Source organism: Nilaparvata lugens, chromosome 7 (genome assembly GCF_014356525.2).
Source record: "Nilaparvata lugens isolate BPH chromosome 7, ASM1435652v1, whole genome shotgun sequence".
In the NCBI taxonomy this organism is placed as follows: Eukaryota; Metazoa; Arthropoda; class Insecta; order Hemiptera; family Delphacidae; genus Nilaparvata; species Nilaparvata lugens.
In genome coordinates, this window is record NC_052510.1 from 38,724,100 (window position 1) to 38,750,755 (window position 26,656).

The 26,656-nt window shown below is 35.4% G+C and overlaps 1 protein-coding gene across 4 annotated transcripts in view; it reads right to left on the reverse strand.

Moving 5' to 3' along the window:
* Nucleotides 1-945: 945 nt before the first annotated feature.
* The window catches only part of LOC111062098 (pleiotropic regulator 1-like), a 32,967-nt gene continuing 7,256 nt past the window's right edge, over nucleotides 946-26,656 (reverse strand). For all 4 annotated transcript variants that reach the window (XM_039432712.1, XM_039432710.1, XM_039432711.1 and 1 more), the window contains 8 exons: nucleotides 26,063-26,184; nucleotides 25,152-25,420; nucleotides 22,191-22,340; nucleotides 21,340-21,534; nucleotides 19,804-19,922; nucleotides 10,127-10,328; nucleotides 3,737-3,868; nucleotides 946-1,350 (listed from right to left, as the gene is read on the reverse strand). In XM_039432712.1, the coding sequence (XP_039288646.1) occupies nucleotides 1,291-1,350; nucleotides 3,737-3,868; nucleotides 10,127-10,328; nucleotides 19,804-19,922; nucleotides 21,340-21,534; nucleotides 22,191-22,340; nucleotides 25,152-25,420; nucleotides 26,063-26,184 (1,249 nt within the window). In that variant the 3' untranslated portion in view covers nucleotides 946-1,290. The remainder of the gene's footprint in view (nucleotides 1,351-3,736; nucleotides 3,869-10,126; nucleotides 10,329-19,803; nucleotides 19,923-21,339; nucleotides 21,535-22,190; nucleotides 22,341-25,151; nucleotides 25,421-26,062; nucleotides 26,185-26,656) is intronic.

Below are 26,656 nucleotides of genomic sequence, written 5' to 3' on the forward strand. Positions count from 1 at the left end.
ACAATTGACATGCGTTGAACCGACATAGCTAACTATTCTAAAATGAAGCTTGATCAATTCAGCACACCTTTTGTTCAGTAAATTTTTGTGATATTCCCAACAGTTCCCGAGATATTCGCTCTTGAAGGTGTGTAATTGTTAAAATAACAGGTTTTTATCCAATTTTCTGCTCTTTCAGGGCTCATAGCTCTCCAACAATGTATCGTAAAAATGGATGCTTATTGTAGGTGTGTAGAGCATAAAATTCTCTTTGAAATTACCGGTACGTATTATTTCACTATTCCCAGTTTTCGTTTCATTCGTATAGCAACTTTAATGTAGAGGGTGAAATTTTCAATGCTGCAACTGATCATTTGACAATGTAATTTGAAGGGGGTGTCTGTGACACAATTTTTGACTTTACAGCTTAATTTTGACTAGTTAGTAGTTGTATAAAGCAAAAGTGCGTATCTTTATCCCCTCTGTTAAAGGCGTGGACCCGCTGAATTGACACTTGTTGCAATATTGCAAATTTCACCCACTACATTAAAATAAATAAACCACTGGAAAATTACAAATTATAAAGATAGATATAGTTTAACCTTAGAGCAGCGGAGAAAAAATAAACAATAACGATCTGAAATACAAAAATCTAACCTCAAAATGCATCCGTATGCTGATTCCATCTTTGTCAATGCAGAAACAAGTTTCGTAACAAACTAAAATATGAAATATTTACAAAACAGAGAATTTTTCAACTTTATTAATTGGGAGTAAAAAGTTGTTAATTGGATTACCGGTATTTAGTGTTTCGGGAAAATTTTGTAATGTAAACCAACTCTCCGTTTGTAAAAATACTGGATAAATTACTCAATCTTGATGAAGGTTGTTGTTCAATTAGTATTAGACTAGTATTATTTCATTGATCATTCATGCGATTATAGATTTCACAATGAAAATATACAATGTCAGGCATTTCATTCATATAATCACTTTCAATTGAGCAGCTGAAATCGAAATACGCTAGCCAAAATACTGTATTACATTGTAGAAAAAAATGAAGCATGGGTAATAGGTATGGTACATGCCACTTGAGAGAAATGAGAATATTCATGATGCTGATAAAGGATTTTAAAGGTATAATACAAAAAGTATTTCAGTTCAGAGATCTTAAATAAAAAATGAGAGACGAAGATCGAATTCAGAGAGATATTTTCAAATGCAGAGACTGGTTTCTCTGGAGGGTTGACAAGCTTCAAGAGCAGCTGATGCAGTTTGAGCTGAATGCAGGAAAACGTCAAACGATTTTTCCTAGTATTTCCTCCTCTTTAGAATGTCGGGGCGCCAATGGACTGGATGACTTTCTTCAGTCTAAACATAAAAAAAATATACAAGTCAAACATTTATAACATCTTGTAGTAGAATGATACAACATAATATGGAAAATAGTAATATCAATCATAAGGTTCATTTCAACCAAAATCATAATTATTTGATGGATGAGAGGTTGATATGATATATTTTGTCAACAATATAGAAATATAATTCGGTGTATTTGCATAAAAATTCATTTATAATCTTCTTTATGAAAGACGGAAGTGTTGAATACAGTGTAATTATTGATTTATTGGCAATATACTGTCAATTGACGAATACTCAACGGATTGTTTTGTACGAGGAGTGGTAAATGCATCGTAATTTCGGAATGAATACTAACACACATTCACAGAGATATCCTACTGTGATCAAGTGATGTCTTCTGAGGATACAGTAAAAAATTTGTAAATCTAAGTTATCTTCAAAATCTCCAATACCAAATTATTGAAAGTGTTTATTGTCGGTCTATGCTAAAATATTATGTTGAAATCCATTAAAATTAGACTGTTAATATACTCTATCACTTGTCAAAATTACGATTAAAGTTTGATCATTAGGGAAATCAGATGAGAGAAATCGCGAACTCCTGTCACGAACGTTCTAAAATTATTAATAAATATGAATATTTTCATATTGAAGCCAATGTATAGTATTCATCTATTTTATTTTCTTTATTGCGGTATTTTATAAAAGGAAGCACTGATCGGAAGAGAATAACCAAGGATACTCCTTGTACTACTTCCCTCCCAAATTTAGATAATATTTAGTATATATTTGACCGAGCGAAGTGAGGTCTAAGATTCAAGTCGACATGTTTGAATGTTTAAATGTTTAAATGTTTAAATGTTAAAATGTTTAAATGTTTAAGGGCCGTTTGCACAGTGTAAGTTTAAGCTAAAGCTTAAACCAAATCTGGATTTTTTTGGGTTTAAACTAAAATTCCGTTTGCGCAGTATCAGTTTAAACTCTGTATTGAGTTTAAACTCTGGGAAAGTTTAAACCTCCAAAACACGAGGTTTAAACCAAATAATTTGGATTAACTAGACATCTGTAAAATTTGATGGGGGAACAGCTAATAGTAAATTATTTTTTGATGTTTGTTTTTAATGCTTCTGTAGACGATAATATTTTTTAGTTTATAGTGAATCTTTAATGAATGCGATTGATAAAGATAACTGCGAAGAAATTTTGAAACTGAGAAAAATTGGGCAACAAACAAATAGGCTAATTAAAATTTCTGCGATGATAGAGAATTTTTTTAACGGTTTTGCTTGAGTACAGCAACTGCCAATTTAGAATTTGTTTGAATAAACCACTTGATAGAAATTGAGACAATTTTTATCAGTGGTCTTTGATTAGAAAACATGTTTTTAATAACACATAACTGAGATATATTGCTTTCGAAAGATTTATAATGAACGAGGAAGACCGAAGTAGATTCAAGCGTAACAAAATAACTTTTTTATCTTACATTCTAAAATATATTTTCTGGTGACAACTAAACATAAGTTTTTAAAGAATTTCTTGATCGCTTTTCTCTTTTATTACCGTACAGCTTACAGCTCTGTGGATTTTGAACAAGAACAAGAAAATACAAAAATAGTAGCTACATAACCTCAATTTACTGATGGTTTGTAAACAAATAACAAATTTCCTGTAAAATTCAGTCTTCCTGATATTATAAACGATGACATTCTATTACCAACTTAACGCTAAACTAGTTTAACTTAAACTGGATTAGAAAGTGCACTGAGAAAACCAATTCAAGTTTAAACTTTCAGATTAACTTAAACTCGATTAACTTAATCGAGTTTAGCAATCTATACTGTGCAAACGGCCCTTAATGTTTAAATGTTCATATGTTGCGCATTTACGGCGAAACGCAGTAATAGATTTTCATGAAATTTGACAGGTATGTTCCTTTTTTAATTGCGCGTCGACGTATATACAAGGTTTTTTGGAAATTTTGCATTTCAAGGATAATATTATCCTATAAACATATAAACATTCAAACATTTAAACATTAAGAGAAATGCCAAACCGTCGACTCGATTCTTAGACCTCACTTCGCTCGGTCAAAAAGGAAAAAGGAGCCTCCTTCATACGCCAATATTAGAGTGAAAATCAGACTATGGAATTATTCATCATAAATCAGCTGACAAGTGATTACATAGATATGTGTGGAGAAGCCAGTCTATTGCTGTATTTACATAAGGTCTATAGTTTCAATCGGGTACTTGTGGATTAGAATACTGCGTGAGGTCTACTGTTCACAGAACTACTAGTTGGATATAATTCATACAGCTCAATCTAATAATGACATTTGCAAATAAACCACAAATGTCATGAAATAAGATAAAAGATAATAATTTATACTGACAGCAGTGTCATCTTCTTTGTAGATCTTGATGGTTTTATCAGCTTCGGTAGTAATCAGCCTACTTCCACTCTGATCAAATGTCATTGAGAATATGCCAGATTCACTATCCATTGATCCTGGTTGTACTGGTGCCTGGAAAACATATGCATTTTTCCTCATTAATAATAAGTCAAACTAAACGGAATATGTTAGTCTTGTAGGGTTAGAAATGTTGGTTGTTTGTGGGCCTAGTTTGAATTAATATTCAATTTTGAAGTAAATTTGATCTAATTCAACATGCATCCCAACAAAAATGTGTCACACTCGAAGTACTCTGTTCGAGCAACTGAAAATGGCTACTCTCTATTGGAGCAACTAGTGCTGGCCACTAACGATATCACATGCTAAACATGTCATCATACTTTGTTACGTCTTAACAGCGAAAGGCTTCGATCAAACGTTTTGGAGGTTATATGATACATACATACTAATGAACAATAATATAAACTAATAAATTAAAATATTATTCAATTTATAATCAAAATTGTAATAGTATATTAATATTGTACGTATACATTACTTGAAAATAATTATCTGAATTGTTAAAGAGGTTATCCAGTACGGCCAAGAAATCCGAATTGCTGAGTTAACAAGGATTTATATCTTAAGCCCCCTACACACTTCCAGTCCAGACCTCAGACCAAGACCGTTTGGCAAACGGCAAACCGTCTGGGACGGCTCTACACACTCCAAGACCAGACCTCAGACCGGACAAGCATGAAGTACCTTATGAATATTACTATTTGAGTTCTCTATTTAAATTGGCTAGAAAATTTAGATGAGATCTATACTTATAAAATTCTTATTTGACTCACTGACTTACTCACTCACTCACTGATCACAATTTCTGAAAAACTACTGGATGGAAGAAAACTTGGAGTATAGCTTTCTTATAGGTCCCACTAGAAATCTTTTGGCGATATACAGGTTGATTCATAATTATGGTAAAATAATTCAATACGTGATAGTAGAGGTAAAAATAAGAAAAAAAGTTCTTATAAACATATATCCATAAACGCTTCATTAGCGAGCTATACAGGGTGAAAGATTTCGCCTGGAATTCAGTTCATCTGGTGAAATACACCGATGCTAAATTGTTTGGGGACTGGTTTTTGTAAAACTTATGCTGGATTCATATGGAAAAATATCTGAAAAATTGAATAAAACTAGTCTGGAAGCTGTAGTGTGAGTAATTTTTGAGAAAAAAGTTGAAATATGCAAAAAATCGAAGTAGAAAACACAGACTTCCACGTTTGATGCCCAATAACTTTCTTTAATGACCAGTAAACAAATAATTTTTCGCAATAAAAATTGCAGAGAATTCAATTCTGAAAAGAATCATGTAAGCTGTGTAAACTAAAGTTGAAAAAAATGTATTCTTATTTAGTACATACACAACAAAAAATTGCTGTTTTATGAGGAGAGAACTAATAACTCATAGGTTGTAGCTGATTGCAATAAAACATGGATTTTAATAACAGCTGTTTCAAAACAGCTGATTTATTTTGTTTTAAATAAGAAAATATTTGAAGGAAATTATCAGCTGAAAATTATTTTCAGAAATATTTTAGCTCACTGTTGAACAAAACAACAAACAAGTTAGACCTTCTGTAACCGCGCTGTGTTTTTTGTTTAATATATTAACCAGTTATTTGTAACCATTTCACTTTGATTTTGACTTAAGTGTTAACTTTTTAAAAAATGGCATGTAATTTTAGACATTATTCATACTCCGAATTAGCTGACATGCATTTAATGTATGGAATGGGACACTACTGTAATAGTACTGAAGCAAGACGTTTTTATCAAGAGAACTTTCCTAACCGAGTATGTCCAAGTTCAAGGTTTTTTGCCACTATTCATTAACGTCTGTCTGAAACAGGTTCTTTGATATCCAAAGAGCACATTTATGCAGGCAGACCCCGATCTACTATGACTGTTGAGTTAGAAGAACAAGTTATTAATGAAATTTATGAACATCCAGAGAAGAGCACGAGAGAATTGTCAGTGCAGTTTAATGTCAATCAATCTATTATTTGGAGGATACTAAAAGAGCAACAATTACATCCATACTACCTCCAGAAAGTTCATACTCTATTGCCACGAGACTGTATTCCCAGTGCTGGTATTTGCCGATGGTTTTTAGAAAAACTTGTTAACCCAAACTTTTTAACAACCGTTTTATTTACCGACAAGGCACACTTTACAAGAACAGCTATCGTTAACGTCTACAACCAACATATTTGGGCAGATGAGAATCCTCATGCCATCAATCCTAATCGTCCACAACATCAGTTTTCAGTAAACATTTGAGCAGGAATCATAGGAGATCATCTACTTCTGTTCCTGCTTTCTCCCAGGCTTAATGGCATAATCTACTTACTTTTTGAGAGAGAAGCTATTTATCTTATTTGAAGATGTACCTCTTCAGTTGTGCCAAAACATTTGGATTATGCATGATGGAGCTCCAGCCCACTTCCAGTGTTGCTGTTCGTGAACACCTGAATCACAGCTTTTCAAATCAATGGATAGGCCGCGGTGGGCCAGTACCATGGCCAGCTTGGTGACCAGACTTAAATCTTATGGATTTCTATCTTTGGGGACACTTGAAAACCTTAGTATACAATACTCTGATTAAGGATTTTGAACGGAATAGGAATGATAAAGCAGATTCCTGGAATATTTGAACGGGTCCGACAATCGATGAGAAGACGTCTGAACATAATGCATTCAGAACAACGGAGGTCACTTTGAACATCATCTTTAGTCTTTTGGTATAAGTATAATGTCATTTAGATATGTTACTTTCATATAAAAATAAAGCTTTACATAAAAAACCGAATATTTTATTTGCAATCAGCTACAACCTATGAGTTATTAGTTCTCTCCTCATAAAACAGCAAATTTTTGTGGTGTAATGTACTACATAAGAATACATTTTATTCAACTTTTAATCAAATTTAGTTTACACAGCTTACATAATTCTTTTCAGAATTAAATTCTCTACAATTGTTATTGCGAAAAAATATTTGTTTACTGGTCATTAAAGAAAGTTATTGGGCATCAAACGTAAAAGTCTGTGTTTTCTACTTCGATTTTTTGCATATTTCAACTTTTTTCTCAAAAACTACTCACACTACAGCTTCCAGACTAGTTTTATTCAATTTTTCCATATGAATCCAGCATAAGTTTTTCAAAAACTAGTCCCCAAGCAATTCAGCATCGGTGTATTTCATCAGAGGAACTGAATTCCGGACAAAAACTTTCACTCTTTATAGCTCGCCAATGAAGCGTTTATGGATATATGTTTATAAGATTTTTTTTCTTATTTTTACCTCTACTATCACGTATTAAATTATTTTACCATAATTAAGAGTCACTCTGTATTTCAACTCTAAGGATGGTTTTTAAGGGTTTGAAGTCCGTCTTTTAGCATATATATTGTTATTTTTCCCATCTCTTAAATATAACAATTTAAAGGTTCATACTATATGTTAGTAGAACTATAATCTAGAGAGAGTACCTCCTTTTCGTAACAGTTGTTACGGTTGAATTTGGCAACTAAATTGATTTTTAATTCTGTCAGGTTGGCCTAAGTTGAGGATGGTTTCTAAACAAGATTTGAGTTCTGTTACTTCATTAGGTAGAAGCTAAAGAACTTGAAATAAATTTATTGTGCAAAAACTTGATTGGGCACTGCTGCTTCAATCGGAGCCATTCTTGAGGGTATAGATAATTTTCATCCAATGTTTCATGAAACAAAATTTTATGACGGGAGTTGCTTTCATCAATTGATCCGATTCTATCAATACTACTTGTGTTTGTTTATTCGACAGATCTCGGAAAATGCTTAAACAATTTCGATGAAATTTGGATTATTCAGTATGATATATATGGAAGATCTTTTTAAAACTTCAAAAGTGTCCGTGACAGAATCTGTGTGTAAAGAATGAGGAAATTCGGTCGAAATTCACTTGGGAAAACAAAAGGGTTGTTTATTAAAACGACCAAATAGCTTTTGTTGCTTTCCCAAATGTAGAAATATCTTTTCTACTATCTTCTATCTTTATCTTTTCTTCTATCTTTTATAGAAGTAAGGCGCTTTTCCCCTGAATCAATTATCCACAAAAATTGATTGTTTCACCAAAGAAAATAGAAGGAAGCTTTCGATAAAAATAATGGAGAATATGCATGACTTGTTGATTTTCACTTCAAACTATCAATAGCATCAATGATCCACATTCAAACAATGCTGACACATGTATGTGAAATGTACTATAATTTATTCACATTAGATCAGATGAAGAACATTATATTAATGATCACACCTGTTTCAATATTATTTATGCCATTTTTACTTTCCTTGCCCTATTACCATAGGTAAGGAAAGTATTGCTTTCCGGAAAAAATTAAGGTACCCCGATTTCTAAATTTCTATACGTTTCAAGGTACCCTGAGTCCAAAAGAGTGGTTTTTGGGTATTGGTCTGTATGTGTGTGTGTGTGTGTGTGTGTGTGTGTGTGTGTGTGTGTGTGTGTGTGCGTGCGTCTGTGTACACGATATCTCATCTCCCAATCAACGGAATGACATGAAATTCGGAACTTAAGGTCCTTACAATATAAGGATCCGACACGAACAATTTCGATTTAATGCAATTCAAGACGGCGGCTAAAATGGCGAAAATGTTGTCGAAAACAAAGTTTTTCGCGATTTTCTTGAAAACGGCTCCAACGATTTTGATCAAATTTATACCTAAAATAGTCATTGATAAGCTCTATCAACTGCCATAAGTCCCATACCTGTAAAAATTCCAGGAGCTCCGCCCCATCTATGCAAAGTTTGATTTTAGATTTCCAATTATCAGGCTTCAAATAAAATTTAAACAACAAATTTTAAATTTAAATTTTGGAAAAGATTGAGCATGAATATCTCAACAATTAATGTTCATTAAAATTTTCACCTAGAATTTGAAATAAGCTTGAAATTTGAGAAAATGTGATTATTCAATTGCAAACTGTTTGGCAACTGTTGATTCTATTAAATCATTCACTATGAAGTGATAGCAGATCTCGTGTGTATCCAGCGTTTTTGTCTTGTCACCAGCTGGCTTAGATCTTTGAATAGTAGACTTTTTAGATGCGCGTGAACACTAGCGTCAGGTGATAAATTTTCATAACGGCAAGGAAAGTTGTGTGAGTGCGCCACACCAGATTTTTGCATTTTATCCCAGCTGTTATATTATGTGAATACTCTCATTATAGAAATGCGACTATTTCTCCAGCTTCTGCTGAATTGGTTCCCCTGTTGCTCTTTGTTTGTACACAGCCATGGCCTTCAGAGACTTACACCCAGTTGCACATGACTCTGTTAACTCCTAATGAAGACTAAATATCACAAGAATCAATAAGAGGATCTTTCTTTCATCTAAAATAAAATTCCTGGCTAACTAAGCATTATAGGAATGTATTTGAATGTAACTTGGAATAGGCCTATAGCTAGGTGTAGTTCGGCTCCTATAATGTACATTTTTCTTTCCGTCTCCCATGACATATATGTTAAAATTTTCATGTAGGGAAAGCATCTTTCCGGATATAATGTTCTATGACAGTGACGAAACTGTATAATTGATCTATTAATCCAGTTCTATTCAGCAAGCAACTTTTGATTGCATGGTGAATCCGAGACACGATTAAAACGATTTGATTGAATTTGGATTATAAATATCTCTAAAAAATAATCTACCTCGCAATTCCCGTAGCAAAGCACGGGTGGCCTGCCGGTCAATGATAAAAAATTAATGAAAAGAGTGATGAATTGTAAAGGCATAGGCTAATATTGATTAGCCCACTTCTATAACTTGTAGTGAAGCAAGAAATCTGTTAACCTTATAGTAATTTAATGATTATTGTATGCAATTGAAAAAATCCTCAATTTTGATTATTTTTGACTACTCGCGAACCATTTATTAATTTGAGGGCACTGAATCCGAATCTGAAATCACAATTTTTCTATCTTCATTTTTCGGTAATTTAAGTTTCCGATGAGCTACTGGAGACCGTCTGCCGCCTGAAGACAGCGCTACACACTTCAAGACCAGACCAAAATAGTGTTCCCGGAAGCACAGACAGTCTGAGGTCTGTGGTAAAAGTCAGCAGACCGGCTAATTATTTTGTCTTTGGATTCCATCACTATTATTATTGCTTTAGATTAATAATTTCTCTCACCATTAAATCAGTTTTATAACAATTACAGTTATTAAATACTTGAACAAATCTGTCAAATTGAGTGATTGAGTTTAATTATTGAATAAAACACAGCTATTCTTTGTTGACTTGTGTTTTCAATATTTACCTGTAGTCTTTGGAAGTTGTATCCTGTTCGCCAGTCCCAGCAATGGAGTGTACCATTGTCTGCTCCCGAGACAAGAACTCCCTCCGGATTCACAGCCAAACAATTGACTATTGCATTGTGACCCGCCAGGTTCTGGATGAATTTGCCCTCAGGACATTTCCACTGTTTTATATTGTCGGGACTAGCAGATGCGAACATGTATCTGGAAAACATCAAGTTATAATAATAATAATATACAGAGTGGGAGAAATATCCGAGAACGGCTTAATATCTCATAGTCAAAGGTATTTTGACGGTGGATGTGATTGGGGATCCTTCTCAAATTGAAAATACTACTTTACTATAAATTTAAAAATCTGGTCTGCCATCTTGGATCAGCCATTTTGAATGTAACTTTATTTTTCAAAATAGGAAAGTAATCATATGATACATGATTTCGATACGGAATTTTAAGAAAAAATAATGGCGATGACCGCACATCGATATCTCAAACCTTTTCGAAGATATTCACATTATTAATCAATAACATTCAAAGCAGAAAGGAAAGAAAAAAATATGAGAACGGCTTGATATCTCATAAACCAAATTTGATTCCTAGGTGGGTGTGATTGAGAATCCTATACACATTAAAAATACTACTTTACTGTGACTTTAAAAATCTGATCAGCCATCTTGGAACCGCCATTTTGAATTTATTATTTTTTTAATGGAAAGGTTAGCATGCGGAACATGATTTCGATACTGAATTTCGAGACAAAATGAATGGTGAAACCCGCACATCGATATCTCAAACCGGTTCGAAGATATTCACATTATTAATCAATACTAAGCTAAGATCGTTCTCAAGATTAATTTAAAAGTGCGGTTATAGATAAATTTATAGATTTGTATGAATTATAATGATTTATAGATAGATAATGTATCGCATGACCACCTTCCTATTAAAAAAAAAAAGTTACATTGAAAATGGTGGATCCAAGATGGCGGACCAGATTTTTTAAGTCACAGTAGAGTAGTATTTTTCAATTTGTGTAGAATCCCCAATCAGACCCACCGTCATATTACCTTTGTGTATGAGATATTGAACCGTTCTCGGACATTTCAACCACCCTTATAATTGACAAATACATGGGAGCTGAGATGATAGTCCTCTCAATCTATATTATTTTACGAAATGATGACTATATTTAAAAAAAACGAAAAAACATCTCCTCAGCAACGGAGATGAAAATTTTCAAAGTCCTAGTTTTAACATAATTTTATTTTCAATTCCCTTTTTGGATAGTTTTATGCCTTATATTATTTGATGTCAACTATTTCTAAAGGTTTGAAAACAAAAAGCTTTTTTTAAAAGTGAATTCTCATGAAGAAATTTTAAAGGCAAGTCTAAGAATATTTTCTAACCTCAAAATGTTTTATGGAGATGGGAAGTAGGTATTGATGTTTTTCAACGTTTCTGCCTTGTGTTTTAAAGTACTGCTCTTAATTTTAATGTGAGTAATTGTACATTAAAGATATTGAGTGGATTTTGAAATCAATTTGAAGCTTATTTTTTTGCAAGCTGGACACATTCCAGTAATGTCTCCCGGCTACATAGGCCAAAGTCCTTTTCAGGGCAATCCAGATAGTTACTTACTTAGAATAGCACAACTTAATATTGAGGTCATGACAAGAGCTAAAGGAGAAATTTGTGGAAAAATGAGTAAAGATCTCAAAATTGACATTATACTGATTCAAGAAACACATGTAGCAGCGAATATGAATAACAAGCTGAAGATTCCAGGCTATACACTTGTTAACAGTTTAAATCATGATAAGCATGGAATCGCCACATTTGTTAAATCGAATATTGCTTCTAATTGTAGAGGTTTAAATGGAAATAGTCATGCCATAGGCATAGCATACGGAGGGCTGAGTATATTCAATGTGTACAAACCCCCTGGGGAAGAATGGGAGAACCCTGCCCTCCCTCATGCTGCACATCCGTGCATATATGCTGGCCATTTCAACTCTCATAGCCCTCTGTGGGGCTACAGAACTGAAAATAGGGATGGTGAGAGTCTGATTCGATGGGCTGAAGTAAATGATTGTCACTTGGAATATGATGCTAAACAAGGCAGCACTTTTCATTCTGCCAGATTGGGAACTTCTACCACTCCAGATCTGTGCTTCGTGTCATGTAATAGGGAAGGTAGACCTTTGCATGTGACAAGATCAGTTGAATCAAGATTCCCTAGAAGTCAACATAGCATGGTGGTTTTAGAGATTGGCATGAGGTTGCCATGTGTACAAAATCCTCAACTCCCAAGGTGGAATCTCCGTAAGGCAGTTTGGGAAAAGTTTACTGAAGAAGTGGAAAAAACAGTATCCAGAATCACTATTAACATACCACACTATGGAAGGTTCAGTAGACTGCTTTTCATGGCTGCAAAGAGATCTATCCCAAGAGGCCATAGAAAGAATTATGTCCCATGTTGGAATGCAGAATGTGATGGTTTACTGGCTGAATATAAAGTTTCACCAACTGATGAGCTTGACAATAGCCTGATAAAAAATTTGGATGAAGGAAGACGCAATCGTTGGATGGAAGCCATGCAGAGTCTGGATTTCACTCACTCCAGCAGAAAATCATGGAGTTTACTCCGAAAGCTGAGTGGGAACACAAGATCCATAAAAAGAGCGGATGTGACTCCTGATCAAATAGCCGACATCTTCCAGGAAAATAGTGATATAGATGTGCCCCCAAAGCTGAAAGCTCAAATGAAGCAGAAACTACAGAACTACATTAAACTATAAGAATTTGGGACCAAAAGCTATAATGTGGCTCTCAAAGTATTTTTCTGAAGTAATGGTTAGAGCTGAGCTCCCCAAATCCTGGAAACAAACAAAGGTCGTAGCAGTATTGAAGCCAGGAAAAGATCAAAGAGACCCAAAAAGCTATAGACCAATAGCCCTGTTGTCAGTTGTGTACAAACTTTTTGAACGAGTCCTGCTGACAAGAGTCGGGAGCAGAACGGATGAGTGTTTGCCAGAGGAGCAGGCTGGTTTCAGGGAGGGTAGGAGTTGTGAGGAACAAGTATTGGGGCTCACAACTTACATTGAGCATGGGTTTGAGAGAAACCTCAAATCAGGAGCCGTATTTCTGGACCTTAGTGCAGCATATGACACAGTGTGGAGATCTGGTCTTCTTCTGAAGTTAGCAAGGATCCTGAAATGCAAGACAACCGTCAATCTCATTGGAGCTATTTTGAGAGACCGTACATGCAGAGTGTCTCTTTATGGTAAACTCAGCACTATAAGAAGATTACAAAATGGTTTACCTCAAGGATCGGCTCTTTCACCAATTTTGTTCAATGTTTACACTGCAGACCTGCCTGTTACTCAATCACGCAAGTTTATTTATGCCGATGACATTGGGCTTGTTACTCAAGGTCGAAATTTTGAACAGCTCCAAATTGTGTTGAATGAGGACTTAGAGTTAATGGCAGAATACTTCCAGCAGTGGTTCTTGAAGCCAAACCCGTCCAAAACTGTCTCAACAATATCCCATCTCAGTAACCAGCATGCAAAAAAGACAATTGATCTCAGGTTATGTGGCAAAAGAATATCTCATCAGGAAGCTCCCCGTTACCTAGGAGTCAGACTTGATAGATCCCTCACATATCGACAACATCTGCAGGGGTTGAGAGATAAACTGAAGACAAGGCTAAATATCATCAGCAAACTTGCGGGAACAACCTGGGGTTGTGACATGAATGCCCTTCGAACATCAAGTCTTGCACTTCTGTACAGTACAGGGGAGTACTGCTCTTCTGTCTGGGCTCGCAGCAGACATGTTGAGAAAATTGATACATTTTTCAATGAAACTATGAGGAAGATTAGTGGGACATTGAGACCAACAGAGACTGAGTGGTGCCTGTGCTTAGTAACATCATGCCTCCAGATCTCAGAAGGTTGGAGAAGAAGAACAAGTTCATTTCCCAGTTGCAACACATTCATGAGGATCTCCCAGTCTCTAGAGATTTGGCTAACCCTCCACCAAGGCGCCTCAAGTCAAGAAGATACTTGAGACTTGACGAGCAAGAGGAGATTAGAAGTGCAAGGGAGTTATGGAGACTGAGATGGTTGCAGGGAGAGGTCAGAAACAAAGGCCTTGTGGATGACCATAATGACATTGTTCCTGGCACCCAGCTGAGACATAGAGAGTGGTGTGGCCTTAACCGGTTCAGGGCTCAGGTGGGAAGGTGTGCTGAGCTGATGACAGCATGGGGATACACATCTGATCCTCTGTGCCAATGTGGACAAATCCAATCAATGAACCACCTAATATCTGAGTGTCCACAACACTCCTATCATGGAGGGCTGTCAGCCCTCCATGATGCTGGAGAAGATGCGTGTCAGTGGCTCCAGAACGTTCTAAATTCTATTAGTATTTGAAATATTAAGTGTAAAATTATGTTTTTTTTTCTAATTTTGGCCTATGTATGCATATATATATATATTTAACTATATTTTGTAAGAAATGTGGAATAAAAGGTTACTATGTGTAATAAATAGAGACCATTGAAGAGCTAGAATAATGGCTTTTATTGACTAAAATAAACTGAGATAAAATAACAAACTTTCTGATGATTTAGAATAATTTAAACAACTGATTCATGACATATGATTATCATATCTTTCTTCCCTCCCAGTAGTGGAACCTACCGGGGCCAATCTACGAATGTTGACAGAAACTTCTCTTCCATCAGAAAGCCTTACTTGAGCGACATGAGGGTTCAAATGAATAATTCCTACCTTTTCAACTTCAGAATCATGCTTACTGCTTCTTACAAATGTCTTCATCCATGCCTCCTTGGCGTTGATCAGCCAGGATGGCAAGTTTGTCATAGACGTGGGATTACGAGGATGAATGAATATTCGCTCGTGAGGTGTGCAATTGATGGTCGTGCAGAGAAGCGAGCGAATGCTGCTTAGTGATTCTAAGAGTACATTTTCCCAGTGAGAAGTATCCATGTTCCTGGACCGTAGGGCTAAACGGATTGTCTTCCAAATTATTCCATTGTAGCGTTCCACCTGTCCATTACCTTGAGGGTTGTAAGGTGTTGTGGAACTGGTAGCTACACCCTTGGACATTAAGTAATCTTTGACATCTTTTGATAGAAAACTGGTCCATCTATCAGTGTGTATGTATGAAGGATAGCCGTATGTGGTGAATAAGTCATTGAGATTTTGAATTACTGTTTCTGATGACATGTCTCGACAGGGATAGGCAAAGGGAAATCTCGAATATTCATCCACAATAGTGAGGATGTACTTGTTTCTAGTTGATGATGGCAGGGGTCCTTTGAAGTCAATGTTGATCCTTTCAAAAGGCCGAGTTGCTTTTATAAATTTTCCTTTGAAACAGTTGAATCTTGGCTTCAGCTCTGAGCAGATCTTGCATTCCATGCAGACTTCTCTGATGTCATCTACCGAGTATGGGAGGTTATGAGCTTGAGTCCAGTGAAAAAATCTTGTGATGCCGGGGTGGCAGAGGTCTTGATGATATTTTATCAAGTCTTGTTTTGATGTGATACATCCCATTATCACACATGCTCGAGAAAGAGCGTCAGCAGTTATGTTCTCTTTTCCAGATCGGTAAATGATCTCATAGGTGTATTGAGATAGCTCAAGGCGCCACCTCATGATTTTTTCGTTCTTCACCTTGCCTCTTGCCGCGCTACTGAACATGAATGAAACAGATTTTTGATCAGTAATAAGTTGAAATAAACGACCAGATAAATAATGACGCCACTTCCTAATAGATTCTACAATGGCATATGCCTCTTTTTCAACTGATGAGTGTCGTTTTTCACTTTCGTTTAGCATTCGTGAAAAGTATGCAACAGGACGTTCATTGTAAGACAGTGTTGCTGCTATGCAGAAATCTGAGGCATCAGTCTCTACATTGAGAATGCCTCCTTCATCAAAAACATGTATTACAGCTGCAGCTACCTCTTTTTTGAGATCTTCAAAAGCTGCAAGGGCCTTTCCTTGAAGAGGGAAGAGCGTACAATGTGCCAAGGCATGAATTTTACTTGAAAAATTTTGTATCCATCGAGAGTAATGTGCGAAGAGGCCCACAGTTCTCTGAAGAGTTTTGAGATTAGGAGGTGGGGGCATATTAAGTAGAGGCTCAAGGCGTTCGGGATCTGGACGTAATGATTTGTTTCCAACTAAAAATCCTAGGAAACGTATCTCCTTTTGACAGAATTTACTCTTCTCCTGGTTTATAGTAAGTGAGTTATTTGAAGCTGCTGCAAGAAACCGTTCAAGATTAGTGTCATGTTCTTCTTTTGAATTTCCACAAATTATGACGTCATGTAAATAAGCATAGGTATCAAATAATTTCTCTTTTTGTATGAGTGAATCGATTACTCTTTGAAAAGCTGAAACACCATTAGTGACACCAAAAGGAATACGACAGAACTGATAAAGTTTCCCACATGCTTCAAATCCTGTGTATTGCCTTTCTTCAAGTAAGATTGGTACTTGGTGATATGCGGATTTCAGATCTACAGTACTATACCAGGAATACTGAGCTACTTTGCGAACTAAATCTTCCATATTTGGAATGGGATAGGCGTCCAATTCAGTGAATTTGTTTATAGTTCTAGAATAATCTATAACCATCCTTTTTTTCGGTTATCGGGTTTAACAACAAATGCTTGGGCACGCCAAGGTGTGTGGCTTTCTTCTATGATGCCATCTTCCAGTAATTGTTGAATTTCATTGGAAATAAAATCTTCATCATCTTTTGATAATTTGCGAGATTTGGTTGTAATTGGTTGACAATTGGGTTTTAGATGTTAAAAAAGGGAGCAAGGAGGAATTTTTGCTTGAGTTATTCCGCAAATAGTAAGAGGTGGCTTAGTACCTCCAAATGGTATTTCTATACTGGAGAAATTGTTCATAAATTCGTGCCCAAGAATAATATTTTCACAGAGGTCTTGCATAAGCATTAAGGTTGTGTTGTATAACTTTCTCCCTGAACTGTTAAGTCCACGTTAACTTTGCCTCGGATTTGTGGTGTGAAGCGTTTTGAGCCTAAAGTTACTTTTCCTATCTCTGGTATAACTTCTAAATTCAGTTTTTTTGCATAGGTATCGTCAATAAAGTTGCCAGTTGCTCCAGTATCGATCAGTGCTTGACTTTCAGTTCCGTTTATGGTAATAGGAATAATAACCTTTGAAAGACATTTTTCGGCTTGCACTGAAGGTGTTAGTAATATCGAATTACTAAACTCTCTTTTTTTCTCTAATACGGAAGATTTTGAGTTACATACCCGAGCAAAGTGTCCCTTCTTACCACACTTCTTGCAGAATTCGTTTTTAGCTGGGCAAAATAGTAGAGAATGTTTTTTGTTGCCACAAAAAAAGCATGCTTGTCCACTAATACTAACAGCTGATAATGAGGAGTCTGAAGTGTTTTTTTGATTAGGAATTAGATTTGATGCATTTTCTGTATCTTTGCAAGCATTAAGCTCAAATGAAATATTAGATTTATTGTAGCATTGTAATTTATCACCTCCAGGACTCAATAAAGCTACTGTACCGGCATTTTTGAATGATTTTAGAGTAGCTGCGATAATTGACACTGGCAGTTTAGTCCGGGCGCAAATGTCATTCCGTGGTCATTTTTGAGTAACAGCCGTGGAAGATGTCTCAATTTCTTCGTTAGGTCTAACATAATAAGGATCGTGATGATAATAGGTCGAAATCACAGGCAAACACCTCGGAAACAAGATGGCCGCCCAAATTTTCAGGGTTTTGCTATATCGCTTGTATTTAAATAACCGTTCAAGATATTCAACCGTTTTTTTAAGACAAAAATATTTTAAAAACCTTCCTCTACAATTTTCGTTCTATAAAATTTTCCTCTAAAACGCATATTTATAGTTATAACCTTCAAAAGCACAAAAAAAAGTTTTTTCTAAATTTGTTCAGACTTCATTTCATTATAACTTTTTTTGTGTAAGAGACACAGATAAATATTGAATCTATGAAATTTAGAGCGTTTTTTCATTAACTTTGAAAAATATCACTAGTAGAAAGTACATGTTTAGCCTTTGCACAGCATTAACATCTCAATTCTTGGTCACAAGCACAAAAATGCGACTATCCTTGTTCTTAAAGATTTCTGCTGTGATGTATTACTCGGTCATGATTTATTGTCTAATCATTCAGGTCTGTATAAGTCTTTTGATGGAACAAAATACCCACTAAAAGTATGTGGTCTTGCCGCTGCTCAAGTCAAACCTGCATCGCTGTTTCAGCACATTAATTCAAATACCAAACCCATTGCTGTAAAATCAAGACGTTACAATCAAACCGACGCGGAATTCATTACTGATTATTCATTATTTTCATTTATTCATTATTCATAGAGCCAAGTGACTCCCCATGGAGAGCTCAAGTGCTTGTAACTTCCAATGACAATCATAAAAGCGTATGGTGATAGATTACTCCCAGACAATTAACTGATTTACTCCACTGGACGCATACCCTCTACCGAATAAAGAAGAAGTAGTTAAAAAGGTTGCTAGATATTCTGTATTTAGTACTATTGACCTTGGAAGTGCTTATCACCAGATACCAATAAGGGATTGTGGCACAATATAAACGGCTTTTGAAGCAGCTTGCCGACTCTCAGTTTAAACGTAAACTTTTGAAGTGACAAACTGGGTTGCTGCCTTCCAACGAGTAATTGTGATATCAATCAAAAGGAGAATCTCTCAAGTATATATGCCTATCTCGATGACGTTACTATTTGTGGAACTACAACAGAAGAGCATGATAGAAACTTGAAAAACTTTACTTGTGCTGTGCACAAGTACAAATTGGCAATAAATATGGTAAAAAGCTCATTCGCAAAATCAGAATTAATCTCCTTGGCTATATTATTGAGGACAAGACTATCCGCCCAGATCCTAACAGACTGAAATCAATGAATCCTTCCCCCCGTCGACGAAGGCATCTTCAATGAAAAGAGTACTTGGTATGTTCTCTCACTATTCAAAATTTATTCCCAATTTCTCTGACAAGATACAGCCTCTAATTCAAACTACATTCCCACTGAATCAAACTACCATTTTATTGTTTGAAGCTATTGTTTGAATTTTCCATTGACCCAGAAGTTCCATTTGTTGTAGAAACCAATGCATCAAAAGTTGCTATTGCTGCTACTCTATCACAATCGGGCAAACCTGTTGCTTTCTTCTCCCGCACCCTATCAGTAACAGAACTGCAACATCCAGCTATAGAGAAAGAAGCTTGTGCCATTGTTGAGGGTGTTCGTAAATTTAAAGTCAAAGATAACCTTCGATACATAGAGATACCTTTGGGTAAAGATAACCTATTTGTAGCCTAATTAATATCTATCGTATATCTCTTACATTATTCACATTGATATCACATCAACTATTTGTAAACCGATTTATGAACAAATTGGTTATCTAAATACATTAATATTAAGGGAAATTTTATCTTTGTATATATTAGTTCATGATTATTTCAACATATATATTTTTGAAGCAACTTGAATACACAACTCAGGATATTTTCAGGAGTAGGTACCTATTTTTGTTAATAAGATTGATAATAATAGTGTATGAAAATAAAAATAATTGAACTTACAAGGTGGGATGGAAAATAACAGATCGCACACTTTTCTTGTGATTTGTCAACGTAGCCATTGATTTACCAGCAGCAAGATCCCACAGTCGAATTGTACAGTCGTGGCTCCCAGTAATAATCTGTTCAAAGTTAACCAAACATCAAAATTACGAAAAATCACGAAGAAAAGAAGAAAACTCTATTCAAGTAATTCTACTTATTGTTTAAAATACAAAATACTTATTATGTAAAAATGTTATTGTAGCATAAAATATGTAAATTTCTCATAAAATCAGTTTCATAAATGGCGTGGATAATATTTTACATGCATGAAATGCCTCGGCTTGATCCACTTTCAATGGCATCTGTTCCAGTTTCCATCGGACTATTTTCGTGCGATTGCCTATAGTTATTGTGAATTCACTAGATATATCATTATACATATCATTCAACGGGTTCGAATCCCGTCGGTGGCATGAAGGTTTGATCATCTCATAAAATCACCCACATACTTTCCATTACCCACCCACCCACAGACAAAAAGCTTATGTGGGCATCATCTGCACTTAAAAAAATCAGACACGAGAACCTAGAACGTTTTTGATATTATTCTCAGTGATAGAAGATTATTATGGAATAATAACTAGTTACTGGATCGAGAATAATTATGGAGAAGGCCTATATCATTTCTCAAATTGGAAAACATGTTAATCACTATGAATAAACTTCAGTAATGCACATGAAAAGAAGGGTTTCGTACAATTTATACTTTACATAAAAGCATAGACATGAGATTCTGTAACATTTTTCAAGCTAATAGCTTGTGTATTATGGTCGGATAAGCTACATAAACTGCATCGAGCGAAAACTCAAACTTACTTCCTGATTAATTTTTTTCCTGTTACTCTAAACCGCAATAATTATCTTCCTTTTTATATTTTACAAGTATTTTGTTTAATGCTGATTCCTCTCTGTACTCTGTACATGGACTTTACGTCTAATCAGGACATAAGTTACATTCATGGAACTGCTGTTAACTCATATCACATTTTGGTAGAGAGTTAGTGGGGAGGATATTTTTAATATTCTTTCCGAAGAATGGACATTGATATGTCCAAAGCTCCGCCAATTTATGTACATGCATAACAATATAATTATTATCTTTAGTTATTATATTACAAATTGCTTTTTCATATCATATACAGTTCAATTAATTATTTTCTTAGTCTATATTATGTAAATTCATCTATAATTTTGCTGTATTGTAAGCTATTGTATATAAGTGTATAAGCCAGTATATATTGTATATATGTAATCTACATAAATAAAGTACTCAATCAATCAATCAATATATTTTGTAACAAGATGCATTTTTACTTTTAAAAAATAAAATCGAATAAAAAATTCCTGGTTTTACCTTGGCAATTCGGCCATGAGAAAAATATGTTATATTTGGATATTCCTGATAGCGTGGCTACCTTTAGATTGAATAAGTTAGGCACGAACAAGTTCTAAGTGTTTTGGAACAAGTATTTTAGTTGTAGTGATGTGATTTACCTGGGGTTCGGCAGCCTGACTGATGACACTGGCAACAGTGTTGGTGTGGCCGGTGAGTGTGTGCACATTGGCCTTGGTGCGCATGTCCCAGACCCGCGCAGTCGAGTCGCGGCCAGCTGTGATCAGCACGTCGATCGTCGGGTGGAGGGTCAGTGTGTAGACGGCGCTCAAGTGGCCGTGGTAGTGGCGTATCACCTCAACAAAGCAAATCACATTCACATTAAATGAGAAGCTCATTTAAATTAATATAATGAAAATGAAGAAGAAGAAGAAGAAAATCATATTTCTTCAGCAGCTCCTATTTCCTTTCCAATGATAACTCATGATAGCTTCACTCACAAAAAAAAACTAATTTGATAGCGGTAAATTCACAAGTAAATACTAAAGTTAATTTAAAAGGAAATTAAATCAAGTTACATGTACAAAATTTCATTTATAACCACCCTGTTGCACAGTCTGTTAACTTCCAATTCCGATCGAATACAACGATAACTAAATAGAGAAGCCTTTTTCTCGGAAAACCTGTCTCTGATTGGTTCTCGTGGAATTTAATCATGATTGAAATTTAACAGGCGGCTTTTGTGCAACCGGGCCTAAGCCTTTGTACTTCAAGCGAAGCTCGGTGCCCCCGATAATCATAATTTTTTATTTTCGAGTGGTACTTTATTGTTATTGGTTGTTCATTTTAAGTTAGAAGCTGCTGTCAAACAGCTGTGTATCGTTGGAAGAAATGTCAGTTCACACACACATGCTCGCTCGACACACTTGTCCTGTCGTTAGTGGCCGGCCTTACAAGTTTCCAACTGAGCAAAATGAAATGTGTACTCTAATGTATTTACCGACTTGCTTACCTTATTGTATTCCAAATCCCAGCACTTGACTTGTCTGTCCTCTCCACAACTGAACAGATACGGATGCCTGGAGCTGACTGCCAGTCCTCTCACACTGCTTATGTGACCAGTCAACGAGACTTTCAATTTGCCTGTTGCGAGCTCCCAAATCTACATCAAAAACAAAATGCAAACATTTTAGTCCAGGCAATAAATGCTTAAAAAAGGGTATAGAGGGAAGAGTTTGGAAGACAATTTTTGACCCCGCAGTTCTGTTTAGTGAGGAGGTAAACATATCAAAAGTCCCCACTCCTACCCCCTGTGCTAAGGGGGTGGGGGTGGTTCAAAGGTACCATTTTTTGGTTTCTCGCATATAACTCGAAAATTATGCATTTTACAGAAATTATGCATTTTGTTGGAGAGTTGTTGGCCCTGAAACATCAAAAAATAGGATTAAAAGCTGTTATTTTAGCAATTTTACACTTTTAAGAGCGTATATCTCGAAAACTGTTGGATATATCACAAATCACCACAGAACAAATATTGTAGAGAATTTATCAAGCTTCATTTCTGAATAGTTAGTCATGTCGGTTGAACACATCTTTCTCAAGATTTGAGCGTGTAAGCAAAACATTGAAAAATTCAACTTTTAAACCACCCTATCCCTTTAGCACAAGGGGTAGAGATGGGGACTTTTGATATGTTCACCCCCTAACTGGTCCCAACAAAGCTGCGAAGTCAAAAACTGTGTTCAAAACATTCTCTCCAAATTCCTTTGTAAATTGGTCTATTTTTGCTTAACTGAAGATCTCACACTCAACACCGAAGCTGCTGCAACAGTCTTGAGGATGTGCGTAAACATGTGAAATTATACATCAAATTGAAGAGAATTCGATGCTCTATAAAGTTATGATCAGCATGGATTTTTCCCATCGATATTCAAAAAGTTATAAGAACAAAAAATTGAAGGAAAATGTGTTTTTATAAAAAATGTCACATCTTTTAGAGCGGATATCTCGAAAAGTGGAAGGAATATAAAAAAGATATTGGATCAATATTGTAGGAAATTATGTAAGCTTTAATTTTCTATTGAATAGTAATGTCTGTAAAATGCATAATTTTCGAGTTATATGCGAGAAACCAAAAAATGATACCTTTGAACCACCCCCACCCAATTAGTACAGGGTGGGGACTTTTGATATGTTTACCTCCTCACTACCCTAAACAGAACTGCGGGGTCAAAAATTGTCTTCCAAACTTTTCCCTCTATAACACTTCGTTGACTGGGCTATTTAGAATGTGAAGTCTGAGAAAATCTATTCCAAGAGGATTGGAAAGAGTAGGATTCTCATTTAGAAAATATTATACTATAATCAAATATATTAGAGAAAATAAGAAGATAATTTTTTTTAAATAATGTATGTCAATAACAATTACTTCTTTTGTTGCAACCATTGTTATTAGATTTTATCACAAACTATAACTGAATAACTTGGTAAGCCTTCAATGATTTTCCAAACTAGATTAAAATGAATGGATGGATAAATGATTTTATTTCCTCCTCAAAATAGCATAATTGCAATATTTTTGACAATTTTACCGATCACTTTCCAGTAGTGTGATCAGGTATGTGATTGTGTGAAGCAGTATTGTGGAATTTCCAGATGTGTTCCTGTTTGCTTTTCTCAAGGTGCGTAAAGACTTAGGCCGGTTACAGAGCTTGACCGACCGTCAGTGCGTATGTACCATCCTGACCATACGCATCCATAAATCAGTTTTACTCATTCAGAGCTTGACCGACCGTCAGTGCGTATGAACCATCCTGACCATATGCATCCATACATCAGTTTTTCTGACTCACAAAATGGACACCTTTACAGATTGTTTAATTGCAACTTATTATCTTCGTAAACGAAAGATTAAAAGAATTGGTCGCCCAAAGAGCATTTCAAAGGGAATTTAGTACCATTATATACATCATTTCTTGGGGTGAAAATACATTTTTCAACTACCTCAGAATCTCCATAAGAAATTTTGATGAGTTATTTCGAGCTTGTATCACCATTGGGAATACTTGCAGTCACTCTAAGCTACGGATCAAATAAATGTAGATAATATTAATAATATATGATTTTTCCAATACAAAATTTAGAAATAATTGAAGAAATGTATATAAAAACTCTGAGTTCAAATATGACACTATTAATAGCCTAATTATTATTGAATTCATTCATTATGCTTTTCAATTCAATATCAGCTGATTATCGGGCAGAGGTGTCAGCACATTGGTTATGTTGCGATCGGGCTACTGATCAGTACAGCTCTGAAAGATTCTATTTGTTTCAATAGCGCGTCAGTCGACCGATGGAACGCATGCGCACGAGCTCGACCGATGGTATTCGTACGCTGTATAAAACGCATGGTCCTAACCGTGCGCGTGAGTGCTGTCAGTCCTGTACGGATACATGGAATATATCTATGGAAAAGACAAGCGCGACTGATGTACGCACTGACGGTCGGTCGAGCTCTGTAACCGGCCTAACGTGCCACTAACAAGCGCATTTCATTATTTATCATTTCATTATCGAGTTGTGTTTTTTCTGGCTCTAAATTTTGTCAAATCACGCAAAAATGTTCCAATTAATGGTGATTTGAGTGTGATATTTTTGTTTTTTATTATGTTTTTAACCGTCAAAATTCATAGTTTTCGTTGTTTTTTCGTGAAAATGGACTAAATTTTAGAAAAGTGAAACCATAACCCTATTTCGGACTTTCAAAATGTTATCTAAATCTGGGAGAAAAATAGTACAAGGAGTATCCTTAATTTATCTCTCCCGAACAATGCTACTATGTAAAAATTATAAATAAATAAATAAATAAATATCAGCTGACGCTATGCATATTATATCTGTACAAATACAGATATAATAAGCATAGTATCAGCTGATGAAAAGTGAAATGCGAGTGTTGGTGTCGCTTTACCTTGATAACTCTGTCAGCCGATCCGGTGGCGAACCACTCGTTGCCGGGTTCGACGGCCACACAGCGCACCCAGCCCAGATGGCCCGATATCACCCGGTACAGCTTCCACGGCGGGTGCCACTTGGGCTTGGGCATGGTCTGTGTTTTCCTGGCGGCGATAATCGACGAGTTGACGTTGCCCGACGCCGACGCATTCAAAGGCATCACCGTGTTCGCTGCCACCGGCACCACTGCGTTCGACGCGTCGCTCTTCTTCTCACTGTTCATACCTGCCATATTAAAACAATACATAAATGAATATTACAAAAATTGAAGTTTTAAAAGAAGATTAAACTAACCGTTCATGAATTTGGGGTTGAATCAATACGTCAATGAATGATACATACTTTTCATTTAATTTAGTGGGGCTACTTAGAATTTTATTTTTTCCTTTTTCATTCAAGGTGTAGGCCCTTGCCTGTTCCGACTCACAACAGTATAGATTGAATTCATTACATTTTAGAGTAAATCTTGAAGTAAATTAAGAAATATATGCAAAATTACAAGTTAATCAGTTGAGTAGTTCAGAAATGATGAGGCCTCAACATTAATTGACCTAGCAATCAAATCACGAAAGTCACACAGGTTCCTTAGTTAGGCTGTAATGGCTGTGATTAGTTTTAATAAACTCTTTTAATGTAAATCAGGATTATGATACGCTCTAAATATCTCCTTGAAAGTGAAAAGTCCCAACATTGCTTCAAATGATGTCCTAAATAAAATATTCGATCGATTTGATTGCCATCCAGTTGCATTGATTAAGACAAAACATGGTAGAAAATTCAAACTAACAGGATCGGAATGAAAAAACACTTTTGTAGGTGATGTCATGATGTTTGTAAGCAAATATAATAGAAATTGAGTGCACTTACCATTTTCCGAAGAATTTTCAAGCATATCAGATTGAAGCTTCTTCATGGTTTTATTTTGCTTCACTTTGTCAAAAACAAGGCTGTATCCATCACGTGCTTTCACCAGCCTCTTCAACTTTTCACTGCAATAGTATTTGAAAAGCAATATATGAGCAAAAATCTATAATGACAAAATTGTTAAATAATTATTAAGCTCCGTTTACACCACTGTTGTTTTACCATACTGAGTGGGACACAAATAATATTTTGTTGAAAACAAGGATTTCCACAAGTTGACGTTAAAATGTCGTTATGCTTTTCAAGAAATAGGCAACATATTGTCGCAATTTGTTGAAAAAAAGTTAACAACTTTGGTGGAAACGTTGCTTTAGTTTTCGATTCTATCTTTCAAAAAAGCTTGCATCTGATGAAGAATCTCGCTTAAATTGATGAAACTTTTGTGTAATACGTAGAATTGAAAATAATAGTTCGTTCGATCGTGACACGTGATTGCATGCTAAATAGGCCTAACAGTAGAACAAAATTGAAGTATACATCTAATTCAACAATTGATGTAATTGATAGAAAGTGTCTACCACTTTCTAGAAATGTATG